The sequence below is a fragment of the Cordyceps javanica genome, chromosome 2 (genome assembly GCF_051103115.1).
Source record: "Cordyceps javanica chromosome 2, complete sequence".
Classification (NCBI taxonomy): Eukaryota; Fungi; Ascomycota; class Sordariomycetes; order Hypocreales; family Cordycipitaceae; genus Cordyceps; species Cordyceps javanica.
The window spans coordinates 5,590,232-5,605,782 of NC_139296.1; the positions used below are offsets into that span (position 1 = coordinate 5,590,232).

The 15,551-nt window shown below is 54.5% G+C and overlaps 5 protein-coding genes across 5 annotated transcripts; 2 read left to right on the top strand and 3 right to left on the bottom strand.

The window, feature by feature from the left end:
* Positions 1 to 159: 159 nt before the first annotated feature.
* On the bottom strand, positions 160 to 2,244 carry V2A60_004189 (flavin-containing monooxygenase; the record flags this gene model as incomplete). The annotated part of the gene is made up of 7 exons (XM_083255510.1): positions 160 to 599; positions 662 to 1,064; positions 1,115 to 1,212; positions 1,260 to 1,355; positions 1,411 to 1,568; positions 1,622 to 1,831; positions 1,979 to 2,244. The coding sequence occupies 7 exons, from the start codon at positions 2,242 to 2,244 to the stop codon at positions 160 to 162; spliced, it is 1,671 nt and encodes a 556-aa protein (XP_083111636.1).
* A 1,754-nt stretch (positions 2,245 to 3,998) lies between these two features.
* Positions 3,999 to 5,042, top strand: V2A60_004190 (carbon-nitrogen hydrolase; the record flags this gene model as incomplete). Its single annotated transcript, XM_083255511.1, has 1 exon — positions 3,999 to 5,042. One exon carries the CDS (start codon positions 3,999 to 4,001, stop codon positions 5,040 to 5,042), a length of 1,044 nt encoding a protein of 347 aa, XP_083111637.1.
* A 75-nt stretch (positions 5,043 to 5,117) lies between these two features.
* V2A60_004191 (sugar porter family MFS transporter) lies at positions 5,118 to 7,000 on the bottom strand (the record flags this gene model as incomplete). Its single annotated transcript, XM_083255512.1, has 3 exons — positions 5,118 to 5,503; positions 5,558 to 6,337; positions 6,388 to 7,000. 3 exons carry the CDS (start codon positions 6,998 to 7,000, stop codon positions 5,118 to 5,120), a joined length of 1,779 nt encoding a protein of 592 aa, XP_083111638.1.
* Positions 7,001 to 8,152: 1,152 nt separating this feature from the next.
* On the bottom strand, positions 8,153 to 10,050 carry V2A60_004192 (uncharacterized protein; the record flags this gene model as incomplete). The annotated part of the gene is made up of 3 exons (XM_083255513.1): positions 8,153 to 8,891; positions 8,947 to 9,715; positions 9,771 to 10,050. The coding sequence occupies 3 exons, from the start codon at positions 10,048 to 10,050 to the stop codon at positions 8,153 to 8,155; spliced, it is 1,788 nt and encodes a 595-aa protein (XP_083111639.1).
* Positions 10,051 to 11,912: 1,862 nt separating this feature from the next.
* Positions 11,913 to 13,945, top strand: V2A60_004193 (phosphoesterase family-domain-containing protein; the record flags this gene model as incomplete). Its single annotated transcript, XM_083255514.1, has 3 exons — positions 11,913 to 12,024; positions 12,123 to 12,487; positions 12,539 to 13,945. 3 exons carry the CDS (start codon positions 11,913 to 11,915, stop codon positions 13,943 to 13,945), a joined length of 1,884 nt encoding a protein of 627 aa, XP_083111640.1.
* Between the last annotated feature and the right edge of the window lie 1,606 nt (positions 13,946 to 15,551).

Sequence of the window (15,551 nt, forward strand, 5' to 3'; positions counted from 1 at the left end):
CTCGGGCTGGGGAGATTTGTTCGAATAGAGTACATGCTACACAATGCGCGAGCGCTGTGCGAGGCAAAGGCCACTCTTACATATGGATTTCCCACGAAAATGATTCCGTGACAATTTTACTCTTCTGCAAACATAGTATCTGGTACAATCTCTCGCCCTCTAGTATCTGATATGCTCGAATCCTTGGTCAGGTCTGTCGAAATAGTAGGTGGTATCCTTTCCTTCCTCCTCTCGCGTAGAGAAACCATTGCCCAGATACGAAAACATGTTTGCGTCCATGGGAGTCCAGATGTAATCTTCGAAGCGCGGTTGCTCCAGCATATGGAGCCAATGGATCCTGCTCCCAGGATGAAGCGCGACGACTGGACCATCAATCTTGCCGTTCTTGAACCATGATCGACAGTGCGAGCTCCACGCTGTACGCTTCATGAACTCGTCAGAGTGGGCAGTGAAGTCCTCGGCCGCCTTCTTTCGCACCGCCACAGACTTTATTCTCTCCGTTTGACACTTGTGCATCATGCGGATCATGTACTTTGCGGCGTGCTCTACCAGTGGCAGCACTGATCCGTGGCCGACTGGAGCATTCGGTCCCAGAAACACTGCAGAGCCGGTCAGCGCCCAGCGAGCATACATGTGGCAACGTTGTGACCAATAGACTCACTAAAGTAGTTTGGAAAGTTGGGCGCTGCGAGCGAGAAATAACACACCGGTCGCGCACGCCATTGTTCGGCTAGATCGGCCTTTTCCTGGCCGATGACGGGATGGCGCGGACAGAAAGACATGTCAAAGCCGGTAGCGCACACAATGATCTCTACATCGATGAGCTCTCCAGTGGCTAGCTTTATACCCTCGGGTACTATCTCGGTGATCGAATCAGTCACGACGCGGACGTTGGGCATCCCCAAAGCCTCCAGGTAGCCATTGCCTGGTGTCGGTCGACGACATCCAACACTAAAGGTAGGTATCATGTGTTTCAGCAGCCGAGACCCTTCGCCCAACTTGGTCCTCATTTGATCTTTTGCGAAACGAAAGGCCTCTTCCTGCTCAGAGGAATCTTTGACAATCTATCTCTGTTGGCTTTGGCATTTTCCGCGCACGACTCAAACGCACTTACAAACCTGAAGCGCTGGTTCAACTCTCCTTCAATCTCTTTTCGATACTTGAGATACTCCTCTGGGTTCTCTTCGAACATTTTCTTCTGCTTTGCAGAATCTGTCTTGCATGAGTAAGAGGTAGTCCAGTCTCTTGAACCTGCTCACAGTTGAAGTTGCTCCCGTTCGGCCCAGCTTTGCTCTGGGCAAAGCTCGCAGTGATCCATGTAGGAGTGCGGACAAATGTGACTAGCTCTCGGGCCTCTTTCCACGGGTGAGCACGGCATGTACTTTTGTTCGAGCTTCGTTCCGAGCTAACCTGGTTGAATGGCAGGAACAAGCTGCACGCCAGACGAGCCACAGCCCAAGACAGCGACCTTTCGATTAGCCCAGTCCACGTCTTCTGGCCAAACGGCGCTGTGCACCAGTTTTCCCTTGAAAGTGTCAAGGCCAGGGATATCTGGCCATTTCCAGTTGCTATCATACGTCAGCAGAGCCACCATCGCCTGGGGAGCAGATATAGCATGTACTTCAAGACGCCGGAGGCATTGATCAAGAAATCACACCAGTCATCTATAACGGCTCCATTCTTGACATTCTTGATCTTGACAGACCAGCGGCCGGCTTCATCATCCCACGTAGCGCCGACGCACTCATGATTGAGTTTGATGAATCGGTAGAGTTCATATTTGTGTGCCACGCGGCGAAAGTATTCCAAAATTTCCGACGCGGGCGCATAGCTATCCAAACGAGGTCAGCATTTACTAGTGGTCATGTCAAGTTGCCAAGGCAATCACAATTTATTCCAGTGTGGATTAGGCTCCCATGTATATTGATAGTTGTGGCTGGGAATGTCGCAGGCGCAGCCTGGATACCTGTTCTCGTACCAAGTCCCTCCAACCTCTGGGTTCTTTTCGTACACAACGTGCTCTACCTGTTGCATGTGCTTAACGATCTGGTGTGCCAGGTTCAAGCCCGATGCTCCCGCGCCAATAGTAATGACGCGCAGCGGGCGTGCAGCCCCGAGCCTTTGCTCCGGGATAGAGGCTGCACTGTTAATGCTGAACATTTTGGGTTCAATATTCATAGAGGGTTTGTTGCTGGATTTATCGCCATCCAATGTCGGAGTCTGAGATTCCAACTCGACTGACATTGTGCTGGATATCTCGTGATGAAGTAAAAGCCCGAGATGATGAGGGGGAGCCTGAAAGACGTGTATCCATGGCGCTGCCCAGTTTCTCAGAGAAGCATTCAGCAGTGGCATGCACCTGCACCTTTAGTAATTCAGGCTGCATTTCGCTAACGGCTGGACCGAAATCAGCGGCACCCGAGCCGGGCAGTTCTTGCCCCGCATGCTAGCTCGAGACTCGAGACTTGCTTCGGCCTACTATCCGTGTTAAGAGAAGCACCCGTTTCGAAATTGCAGTTTGTCGGCTAGAGCTTTGTGTCCCTGTAATTGGATAATGTTTAGAGTATGCAAGTATTGGCAGTGACGGGGTGTCGAGAGGACTGTCCTTCTTGAACAAGTAGAGAACGGACACTCCATTATATCACCTCGGTGTGCTAGCGATAAAGTCGCCACTAATCGCCCGGCTTTACCTGCGGGCATGACCTACCGAGTCCCCTTTCTAACATCGACTATTGTCCTCGCATTTACCATCTCGAAGCACAACGCTTGGCAGAGATGCCTCAAACCCTTCCGTGGCCCGTCTTTGCGCTTGGAATCTCAAGACTCGGCCGTCCAGACATTTCCAAGACGAGACTTGTTTTGTAAAGAGTATATGGGGAAGTATCTTGCCACAGAGATCATATGGCCTAGAGCCCCCTTCGAATAAGTGCGATAGTACTGTACCGCAAAAAATATACTCTTATTTAGAAAATCAAGTTCTATTGGTGTACAGGTATCTATCTTCAGGTGCAACCAGTGATTCTCAGAATAACTCCTTCATCGCGCGGGACACCCCGATACCGGTGCTGTCGAAATGTCAACAACCTTGACAAGTAGTCGCCCGTAGTACCGATATTACACTGGAACGCAGTACTACCACAGAATCATTTAGTCACTTTAGGATTCATGACTAGAGTGAGAATAGAACGGGAGCAGAAGTGTCGAAAGGAAAAATGAGCAATCCCATGGCTGCGGATGGGATTGCCAATGCTGCGAAACGTTGTTGCTCCAGGAAGAGACAAGGGTAATTGCGCTCTTCCCGACCAACATTAAGTAAATAAAATATTCGAAACCAATAATAAACGCAGATATTGTAGGAAGCTCTACAGGAGCAATTTTTGCCTTCAGTAATACTTGCTACGCCGAATGCCCTACAGACATTAAGGTGTAGGGTAGCTTACTGGTCTTCTAAGTTCAAGTGCTTATATGACTCAAGAGCTTGATTTTATTAATTCACCTTGCTGAAGGATTTCTCGTGGTTTTCTTCAACTACCAGACAGGATATGGGTACGAAGATTTCTGCGTCTCTTGAAGTATAGTAAAGTGATGTGGATGGAGCACTCCTGCGATCGGAACCAGAAACCTGCTAGCGTTTATCCATTACACAGGTTGTTCTGGCACAACTACCGAAAAGTCCGCGGCCACAGTACCCAATTCCTGCCATGGGATTGTTACATTTGAAAAAAAAGCAAACTTCCATCCCAATGCAAAGTATACGTCTTGATAACGTGGCGGCCAGGGTGGCGTCCCAAAACGGCAACTCCGCTCCCAAGGTATCATCAGCCTCACTCGGCATCGCGACGAATCGGGGCTGCGAATACGGACCTCTCTATATCTGGGAGCGACCCGACTTGTCCCAATGATTATAAAAAGGGGCGAGATGATCCCACCACTCCTGCAAGTATTCCTTTACAATTCTGCAGCGCCACTCAAATAAACGAGTTTCTTGACACATCATCATGACCACCACTAAACCGGCCGACCTGCGCATCGCCACCGTGCAGTTCGAGAGCGCGTCCGGCGACAAGGCCGCCAACCTGGCCACCATTGAGCGCTTCGCCGCCGCCGCCGCCGCGCGGGGCTGCCACACCGTCGCGTTCCACGAGTGCTGCGTGCCCGGGTACACGTTCGCCTCGCGGCTGTCCCGGGACGCGCTGTGGGCGGTCGCCGAGCCCGTCCCGGACGGGCCGAGCACGCGGGCGCTCATGGCGGCGGCGCGGACCCACAACATCGTCATCCTCGCGGGCCTGTACGAGCGCGACGAGACGGGGGGCGAGGACGGGGCCATATACAACACGTACGTGTGCGTGTCCGGGGACGCGGGGGAAGGCGGCGGCGGCGGCGGCAGGCTGCTCGCGCGCTTCCGCAAGCTGCACCCCTTCATCAGCCCGCACCTCGCCGCCGGCCGCGAGCTCGTCGTCTTCGACCTGCTCGGGTGGAAGGCGGGCATCCTCATCTGCTACGACAACAACGTGGTGGAGAATGTGCGCGCGACGGCGCTGCTCGGCGCCGAGGTGCTGTTCGCGCCGCACGTCACCATGTGCACGCCGTCGACGCGGCCGGGCGCCGGCTTCGTGGACCCGGCGCTGTGGCGGGCGGCGCGTGGACAGGTCCCGGCTACGACGACGACGACGACGACGACGGCGACGGCGACGAGCACGCTTCGTGCCGAATTTGACGGGCTCAAGGGCCGCGCCTGGCTGATGAAGTGGCTGCCCGCGCGGGCCTATGACAACGGCATCTACGTCGTCTTCAGCAACCCCATCGGCATGGACGACGACCAGCTCAAAAACGGATGCAGCATGGTCCTGGATCCTTTTGGCGAGGTTCTGGCCGAGTGCAGGAAGCTGGACGAGGACATGGCCGTGGCCGTGTGCACGCGGGACAAGCTCCAGATGGCGGGCGGGTTTCGCTACCGCAACGCGAGACGGCCAGAGGTCTATGGGGAGGTACTTGCGCGGGCGAATGATTCGCAGCTCAAAGTTGCGTGGATGACAAAATAAAATTGCGCTGGAATGAATGATATGTAGATTGCTCTTGGTATTATACACTGTCTATACAGCCGTCCATGGTTAACTTTACGCGTGGTTGGCTGTGTTGTGAGTACCAAAGTACTTGTCAAGCTCCCTCTCGAGCTCGCTGCCCTCAATGTGGCGCATCTCCTTGGCGCGCTGGACTGGGCTGACCTTGTCGACGTAGGCGCTGGCAAAGATGACGTCGAGTTCCTCGAGGCTGCGGCCCTTGGGCTCAGGAAAGAAGAACCACACAAGCGGGATGATGGCCGCGTTGAAGACGGCAAACATAATGTACGTGCGGTAGCCGAGGTTGGCAAAAGCCGGCGGCGTGATCATGACGATGACAAAGTTGGACAGCCAGTTGGAGCAGGTGGACAGCGCGTTGGCCTGGATGCGGATGCGGAGGTTGGTGATTTCGGCGGGGTACAGCCAAGTCATGCCAAGCCAGCCTATGACGATGTCAGAAAGAGCTTCCTGAGTAGCCAAGAATGGCCAAGACTTACCAATGGCGAAGAAGGTGTTAAAGACAAAGAGAAATACGGTTGCAGTCACGCCGTATGCAGTGTCCAGCTCGGGCGCACCGTTCGGGAGCGTTGTCCCCGTCGAGACGGTTCCCGCAAGAATGGCCATGGATGCCATCATGCCAAAAGCTCCAAACAGCATCAGCGTGCGACGACCAGTCCTCTCAATCAGCGGCAACGCCACCAAAGAGGCCAGGAAGTACTCGGTGCCGTTGGCGGCGGCCAAGAGGCGCGACATTTCCGGACCGAAGCCGAGCGAGTTCTCAAACAAAAAAGTAGCATAGTAGGTGACGAGGTTGATACCACAGAATTGCTGAGCAAATTGCGCCGCAACACCAATGAGCGTGCGGCGCAAATTCTGCGACGGGCCACTTGTGAGGAGCTCCTTGTTGCTAAACTTACCCTGCATGCCCTGAGCCTCGATTGCATCAGTGATGCTTTGCATTTCTTGTTGGGTTTCTTCATCGTCGACGGATTTGCCGAGAAGTCGAGCAGTCACCGAGGCGGCGTCGTCCATTCGTCCCTGCATAGCCAGCCAGCGAGGAGAGTCAGGTAGATACATGAGACCCCACATGACGATGAGAGTAAAGAAGCTCTGAAAAGCGATGGGGAAGCGCCACCGAACAGAGCCTTCCAGAAAGTAAAAGCCAAAGTCAACCCAGTACGCAATCATGACGCCGCCGGAGATGAGTGCGCCAGAGACCATCATCAGGAAGCCTCGCTTGTGGGGGCGAGCACACTCGGACTGCCAGGTCGGGATAGCTGCTCGGGAGTCAGAACGCGAAGCTCATGTAAACAACCGTTGTACTCACTGGAAGTTACCATGCCGTTGCCAACACCACCAACAACGCGGCCAGAGACAAAGAGACCGTAATGGAAGCTCGCAGCTTGCATGATTGTGCCGATAATCATAATAAGACTACCCCAAAACGTCGACGATCTGCGACCCCAGGATTCACCATAGAAGAAAACCAGAACGGCACCAAAGAAGCAGCCGACCTGGTAAATGGCCACACCAGCAGCCTGCGTGTTCGCAGATCCAGTACACATGTCGGGGTCGGGGATTGTCGCAGCGTCGTCGAGCCAGCAAATGGGGTTATCCCGATCGCGCGGCGTCATAAGGGGCAGGGTCTTCTGAAAGTCATCCAACGTCAGGAGCGCACTCAACACACCCTGATCGTAGCCAAACATGAGAAAGCCGCATGATGCGATGATGCCAATGCAGTTGTTCAGCATTCTGCCTTGAAGCAGCTTGCCGCGAACTTTCCATTCGGGCAGGGCAAATTTATCCAGGAAACTGCCGCTCGTCTTGTCATCATTCTGCTCCTCTTTGCGCGTATTACGAGAATTCTGGGTTGCAGCCGGACTGGCGCTGGCATTGCCAGAGTCGGCAAGATCTTCTTCGGGCTTCTCCGTGTCTGCCATGATGAAATTGCGTTGTCAAGAACAAGCGATGTACTAGAAGCAGACTATGGCAGAGTCGCTCAGCAAGATGGATTCGGGAAAAGCGTGTGTTTTGTATTCACCCATTTTGCTAATCGCCCACTGCAGAAAGAAATCTCGATATACTTGTGGAGGAAAGCAGACACCCATTCAGTCTTGGCTGAGGTCACAGAGCCATCTGTGCTGGAATGCGACCCACGATTCTGCCGAGCAAGCGTCAGCGATCTCGCCAGGATTGTCAATGACCCATATTTAGAAGGGGAATAGTTTTCGCCTTGGGCCGCTCCCATCCGGTCAACCGGGGCCCGAGCATGCGGCAATCTAGCACAATGGCTGATGGGTAGGAAGCGCGATAGCGAAAAGTAGTCTTGATAGGGTGGTATTTCGCGACGCAGTCGGGATTTTTGTGCGTCCAAATAGCGCCACTTATTCTGCCGTGCTAGCCGTGCTCCTGTGCCTCAATCTGGGCTTTATCTCATTATTTTGTATTGCCCAGCACAGCGGTGCGGAATCTGGCTCAAGTCCTCGTTTCAGTTGGACAACAATCGCGGCGGCGGGTTGGGCGCTTGTAGTGCATATGGATTGTGCAAGCTATCAGATCTTGGCGCGAACCGTAACGGAATGCCGCATATGGCAAGCCGGAATCGAAGAGGCGTTTCGATGGCAGCGATTTGGGCTGCCAGGGGTCCAGTTTAATGACGTCTTGTTGGCCCGCGACCAAGCCGTCGCGCGAAGGCGTTTTAAGGTTAACGGATGACTGGTTCGCGGTCGGTCTATGGCGATAACACATGGATTTTGTGTGGATCTGACAATAAAAACCTCGTCTTGTACAGGCTTTTTAGTGTCTAGGCGACTTGGCCGCCAAAGTTTCTTTATTTTGGTATACTTGGCACCCAACTTATTCGTGTGGTGGTACAACCTGTTCTCAATATGTCATCACCCAGAAAGCCAAGAATATTGTTTGCTGTGTTTTGTTCTTCCTGATAGGGCCCGTACCGATTTCCTGTAAACAGCTGGTATTTCGTAAAACTTCTTGGAGAAGAGCGTTTGTAGCTCCTGTTTTGCACTGTAAGCTGTGACGACCGCAGCACACTCAGCTATTCAGGTTGCACTGCCGACGAGATTTGGCAAACTTCAGGAGGCTTCACAAAGAGAAGAAGCTACCGGGTTCACAGCGAGCAAATGCTGCTCGTCATTTGACGGGCCGACATGGAATCCTGCTGCCATTCCCGTACCCATGTGGACCATCATGTGGCAGTGAAGCATCCATAGCCCCGGGTTGTCGGCCAAGACCCGTAGCACCACATGGCCACGGCGAGGGACACTGACAGTATCCTTAATCAGAGGATTCTCCAAGTTCAGGGGTCGTCGCAATTTGCTGGCAGGGTCGTATGGGTTGTAGCTGCCCCAGCCTGCACGTCCCTTGGCTCTAAAGGAAGACAATACGTAGAAGGAATGCCCATGCAAATGTACCGGATGCGAGCCGTCATCCAAATTATTGATGACGAGGTCTACATGAACAGGATGGGCTCCGCTCGGGACATGGGGAAAGAATTGGTTGCCGTCCCAGTCCCGGCGGCTCTGTGAGAGCAGTGGTTTGGCTTGTGGCTCCCAGGTTGTATGATTTACATAACCGTGTGGCCGATTTCCAAGGTGCGACTTAATCATTGTTTTGAGGTAGAACAAAATAGTCTGCTGCGCGGGTGGAAGGCTGGTCTTGGTTGGCATCTCGGAAGTTAGCCCCGAGAGATCGACACGGGTCTCGATGGCAGCGAGATCTCTGGGAGGCTGAAACGTGGTGGCCAGGGCAGTCTCTGGCACGGCAGGAAATGCCTGTTGTTCAATGAGTGCGGGATTAGGTCGGGAATAGTTTCTAGGGTAGCGTTAGCAGGCAAAAGTCCTTTGAGGTGTCTGTGGGTAGCACGGACTCGTCATCCAAGTATACGTTGAACCATGCATGGCTTTTATACCCAGGTTTCCAGGTGAGTATCAAGTCGGCACGCTCTCCGGGATAAAGAACGCCGACCGCGTCAGCCACGGAAGCCTGCACAGCACATCCACCGTCCAACTCGAAGGGGTGCAGAGTGGCGCCATCCACCATGACGGTCACGCCGGATACGGTGCCGACATTGACCAATCGGAGCCTCGTCTTTTCAGCCTTGCGAGGCAAAATGGGAGTCATTTCTGCAACGGATTTGTCTGTACAGTTGAGTGGAAACGCAGCCATCTCCATGGCACAGTTGAATCGGCCATGACCGTTGATCTGAAGAGAATCCGGTACCGGCTCATCGCCAAGGCTTGTCCAGCCCGCATACCACTCGAGAACATCCGCCTGGGGTTGGTGGAACCAATCTCCTACCATGAGAAGAACGTCGTCGTAGTCGGCGTGAAACAGCGTCTGCTGTGGGGGGTGAATTACAAGTCCACCGAACAGGCCGTCACCACGCTGAACCTTGTGATGGCTGTGCCACCAAAAGGTTCCGTGCTCTTGGGCACCGATCTTGAAGTCGTATACAAAATTCTTGCCGCTGGGGATGGGACACTGGGTGATGCCCACGGCTCCATCCATGCTGTTGTTCCCTCTCATCTGCAACCCGTGCCAGTGGAGAGAGAGGCCCTCACCAGGGACACGGTTTCGGACATGGACAATGATTCTATCTCCTGAGCGAGCTTCGATTGTCGGCCCAGGAAATTGTCCTTTATTGGCGTCAGCACATGCTATGTAGTCTGTTGGAGCAGTTTGCCGACTTACCATTGACGAGGTATACTTGTTTTTCGACACCATCTGGACTGCGTAGTCCAACGCTGACTGTCCAGTCAAAGTGCAGTGTTTTCGCATCGCGGTTGACGTGTAAATGCGGGTGTAAGGGGATTGCAACCTGTTCGCGTGGTTGGGGCTGCTTGTGGGCAAGCTGCTGGGGGAGCTGCCAGCCAGCGTATGGCGCAATGAGCAGGGTCGCGGCAATTAGAAACACGACGGTGGCGAGCCAAAATGAGGTGCGAGTTGCCAGTAAACGATTGCCAAGGCTCATTGGTCTATTGCGTTGAGATTTCATCTCAACATTGACGTCTCGCAGCTCAATGTTGTCATGTATAACCAAAGGACCAGTTGATGAGATTCGTCTATGGCAAGGCTGGCCCGAGTCTATTCGGACAATCATTCTAGCAGGGCGGCTACTGATGGGCCAAGGGTGAGAAACACATGTCTAGCGCGGCTACTCAACAAGGAAACTCAGTCAGAGGGCGGACAAAGGGCAGCGGCCAGGTCGAGCGCGGATCGAGGTAGTGGTAGGTTGAAGGATCTGATCCGCATGTCATGGGACATACGAAGTAGACACGGGACATCGGACCAATGCCGAGGAAGTTGATGGGGCCATTTTGATAACGTGGTGGGTAAGTATGTGTCGTCGGTGTCGAATTGGATTGGGTTGCATTGGGGTGCTGTTATTGATGACCGGAGGCATTAGAAATCGAGGGCACGGCATAGGTGGTGTTTGCAAGTTGATCAACTTGAGCGGGAGGAGACGGCAAGCCAGCCAAGACTGCCGACAGGGGCACGTGTGCAGGGACCCCACCACTTGAGGGGGAGGCTACGGAGTAAGGGGGGGCGCTAAAGGTGACTGAGGACTGCTAAAGAATTGTTGATGGGTTCGAATGGGCTGTTGATGCGCTCCTGCAGATCTACCTGCTGAGCTTGGATAGGTGCCTGCCCTACCTAACTAGGTAGGTACCTAATGAGACTGCTAGCAGACCGCTATCAAGCCGCTGGTAAACCGCCAAGGCCCTAAGGCTGCGGCAGGTTGGCTCACAGGGCTCTGCTTTTAGCGGAGCGACCCCTGCTGCCCTGGTGATCCCCGCTGCGGGAACCATGGCAGGGGTAGCAGCATAATCGCTATTTCTAGTAGCAGCGCTGGAGCGCTATGCATCTAGCTAGCGGACGATCAGCAACCACTGCTAGTCTGCTACCAGTACTCCAGGCTATGCCCAGATTGCCAGAGTGCCAGGTACCTGTGCCAGGGCACACGTGCAAGAGTTGAGTTGCTCGGCGATGAGAGATGGGACGAGCATGGTACTTACTCATTGAATCCGTTCGAAAAGATACAGAATATTCTGAGAACCGTGGATCGTTCATTTCCAGTCTTGTCTCTTTTTTTACTTTTTTTATTCCTTTTGCGCCCAACTGCCTCCAAGTATGTTGGCAACTTGGTACGAGATGGCTACTTTTAGCACACTCTCTACTCCGTACCTACAGTCACGTACAAGGCACAGACAGCACAGAGTCCACTGGGCACAGGGCTTACCGGGCTTACAGGGCCGGCAGAGCTCACTAGGTAGGCACCCACCTTATAGCGCTCTTATTGGGGCCACATCCACTAGAGCCTCGTCACCTTTGCCTTGTAAATTTACTGTTGACTCGCTGACCGTGTGGCAATTTGGCTGCAGGTGCACATCTCAACTTGGCCTCGTCGACTCTTCCTCTTTGCCCCTCTCCATCTCATCACTTTCCATCATTGATTTCCCGCCCATCCATCTCTTGGCCTCGTGCATACTCCACACTAACTTGTTACCATATCCATTGCCCACATGCACAGTCCTGGTCATCGGATTGGATCAAGTCAACGTTGCATGCCCGGCACAGATTTCCCTCTCGACCCGGCACACACATGAACCAGTGTCCCGGGCCACCGCCGCCGTCGCCATGCTCAACCGCGCTCTCACAGAGCCGACCGTGGTTGCAGTCTCTGCTACCCCCCGGAGCCAGAGATACCAGGCCAAAGTCGCCCTCCACATCGGGCCTCCGGGATCATAGTTATATCAGCCGCTCCCGTTGCCGTCCTTTCAACCGTTGCAGATGCTGCTTCAACTCATCTTGTCCTGGTGCTACCCTGCCATCATGAGTACCGTCCGCATCGCTGCCTCGGCCGCCACGGCGCTTCTCTACTGGTCCCAGCCTGCCAGTGCTGGTGGACTGGCCGACGTTGACCATGTCGTCCTCTTTATGCAGGGTCAGTTGCCCATGCAAACTGCCTGGATGGCCTGCTTGCCGTCCCTCCGTTTTCTTGCCCTTCCTTGTCAGCCTGGCTAACCGCGAAACACGCTACAGAGAACCGCGCCTTTGACCACTACTTTGGCACCATGCCCGGTGTTCGTGGCTTTGCCGATGCCAACCTTCAGATGAACGGTGACAAGCCCGTCTGGAACCAGGTTGTCGACTCCAAGATGACCACCAAGGCTGACCACATCAACCCCTGGTACCTCAACTACCTCGGAGGCCAGTGGAATGACATTACCCAGTGCATGTATGCCGGTAGCAATGGTTGGTTTGAGAATCACGCTGCCTGGAACCATGGCACCAACGATCATTGGGCCATGAACAATACCGTCTACAGCATTGGCTACTTTCAGCAAAAAGACATTCCCATCCAGTGGGCTCTTGCCGACGGTTGGGTCATTGGCGACATGTACCAGGTTCGCGGCCGGCTCACGCCCATGTTTTAAGCTCTTGCTAACATCGCTCAGGAAAGTGTAGTCGCCTCTACAAGCCCCAACAGAGCGACCTGGATCTCCGGCTCAATCAACTCCCCAGGTGGCCCCCAGAAGCCTGACCAGGGTGGCAACCCTTATATTGACAATCATGAGACGCCCGGCTGCGAAGCTGGCGGTATCAACTGCTACCCGCTCAAGTGGAAGACGACGGGTGAAATGTTTGAAAATGCCAACGTCTCTTGGACCGTCTTCCAGGATACGGATGACAACTTTGACGACAACCCCTACGCCTGGTTCGGACAGTTTCAGGACGCCCCCGAGTCCTCCCCGCTCTACAAAAAGGGCATGGTTGGTTCCTCGATGGACTCTTTCTATGAGCGCGCTGCCAACGGGACCTTGCCGGAGCTCTCATACATTGTCGGCCCCATGGTACTATCCGAGCACACCCCCTACATGCCCAAGGACGGTGGCTGGTTGCAGCGCAAGGTCGCCGATGCCATCATCAAGTCTCCCAAGTACAACAAGACGGCTCTCATCTTTTCCTACGACGAGACTGGCGGCTGGGCAGACCACGTCGACCCTTATCGCTCCCCCAAAGGAACCGCGGGTGAGTGGCTGGACGACCCCTACGGCAAGGTCGGCTACACTTTCACTGGCCCTGGCTACCGCGTGCCCTTTTACATCATCTCACCCTGGACTCGTAACGGTGGCGTCTACACCGAACACACCGACCACAACTCCCAGATTCTCTTCCTGGAGAAATGGCAGGAAGCTAAGGGACGTAATGTCAAGACGGACGAGATGGTGCACTGGCGCCGCGAAAATATGGGCGATCTCGTCAACGCGTTCGACTTTGAGAACCCCAACTATGAGGTTGTCGAGCTACCTGACACTCCCGAGCCGCACAAAAACGCCAAGGGCCAGTGGGACGGCGCGTCGTACTGCCGCGCCACACACACCGAGCACCAGCCTCCGGCTCCTTACACGGGTCCGGGTGCCATCCAGGACATGACCACTGTCGTGGGCGACGGTTTCAAGCCCATCCGCGGCAAGCTCACAGAGGGTCGCTACCTGACCTTGGAAAGCGGTGGCAAGGCTCTAACTGCCATGCAGTGCGGGGGCAACAAGAAACCCGTCTTGCAGGCGGCCACGGCCAAGCATGAAAAGAAGGCCCAACGTTGGGTTGTTCACGTCGTCGAGCTTGGCGGCAGCGACTTTACCATTAGCAACGTGGCTTGTGGCGCCTACATTTGCACAGGCGGCACCCTCTGTGACAGCAAGGACAAGGCGGCCGTCTTTACCATTGGCTACACGTCCGGCAAGGGCTATACCCTGCTCGAAAAAGACACGAGTGAGTACTGGGGCGTCGGCAAAGACAAGAGCTCGCCGTCTTCCAGCAAGGAACCGGGCTACTGGCAGCTGTTTAGCGTCAAATACTAGAGGGCCACTCGAGTACGTGGTGTGAAGCAGCACCTCTTCTTTGCATATAGTATACTTTACCAACATACCCGTAAATTGAACTTGCTTGCAGATAGCAAGCCACATTCTGCATCATGTCCAGTAGCATTGCCATGACGTTTCCGTAGTGGTGTGAAGCACGGCAAGGTCCCGCCGAACTCGTGCAGATGTAATGGGCCGGGAGGGGAAAGCGCGGAGCGAGAACAGATTGGCGAATCCTTCGCGGTCCGGAGAGTGGGCTTTGGTCGTTCAGGCACCGAGCCGCGCTCATGACATGCTCGTTCAGATACCGTACTTACATGAGCTTCCTCTTTCGGATAGCGGCCTCGTGACACACACATCCGGCATGTAGCAACAGCGTGGTGCCGCGGCGGCCGCCTTCAGGGGGGCGTCGGCAGGCAGTTGCCACTCGGCGTCATGTATCACTTGATTCGCGGTGGTTTCCAAACGGCAACACGTGGAGAGCAAGCCAGTCTTGACGATTGAGTAATGCGTGAATGGACAGGGAGGGGTAGTTGGTTGAGCAGAGGCGGGAGAGTGAGCGGGGATCGAGCGATGATAACAAGGGGAAAAGGTTTCACTTGGTGACTCTTCTCGGTGGCAGAGTTCGGCCGATGTAGTTTGTTCTTGGGAAAATATAGCAAGTCAGACGAGTTTGAGCACGTAATGGACGCAGATGAGGAGACGCAATGACGGCTAGTCTAGCATCTCTATGATGAGCACACTCTAGGGTAACGGAGCTGTGGTTGTAGTCCTGCACTACTGTTAGGGAACAAGGTGGACTGTGCACCTCGATCCAGATTCATGGCCTGAAGCTGCCGAGAATTGATCCATCAAACGCCTCACTGGAGTCTGGTTTTTCGAAGACGAGAGATCTGGGGAGCGGGACTCCGGAAGAGGTTCGTGATGCCACTGCCGACGCTGGAAAAAGATGGGATTCGACAAGCTCGCACCGTCCGACACAGCACCACCAGCCGACCTCGAAGCAACCGTGTTTCCGGCAGAGTGCCGGCTTTCAACTTGACACTGTCGACTGCATGACCCGGGACACGGACGAGACCTGGCTCGTCGACTCTGGCGGCCGTCGCATGGAGGGGTGTTTGGATCGATGAGGTGGTGGCGGGAACGCGGGCCTACCGCGATGTTCACGCCGTGCGGGGGAAGTTGGGGATTTCTCAAAAGGTACGCGGGTTTCTGGAGCATTGCGTGAGCCAACTGCACCCTGCAAAAAGGTCTTGCGTTTTGCAGAGCATCCAGCGTAGCCTGTTGGGTTTGGTGGGAACGAGCCTCGTCACGGCTAGTTGCGTTCCAAAGCCGCCGTTGGTCAGGACAATGATACTGCAACGCGGGAGTCATTGTCGGCTTTCTGCCAAATGCCATACCATGGTGTCATCGTGATCACTTTCCCTTTTGGTCATTAAAGAGCAGCTGTCTTGCGCTCTGTCAGCTTTGTGTTTTCTGAATCCCCCGCATAGCCCCCACGGCCGCGGAGAAATATCCGTCGGCTTAAACCCCCTCCCCGCACCAACTTAATCCGAGTTCTGATAATCATCCGCAATTACGAGGGCGCGCATCCGAGCTTCCTAGG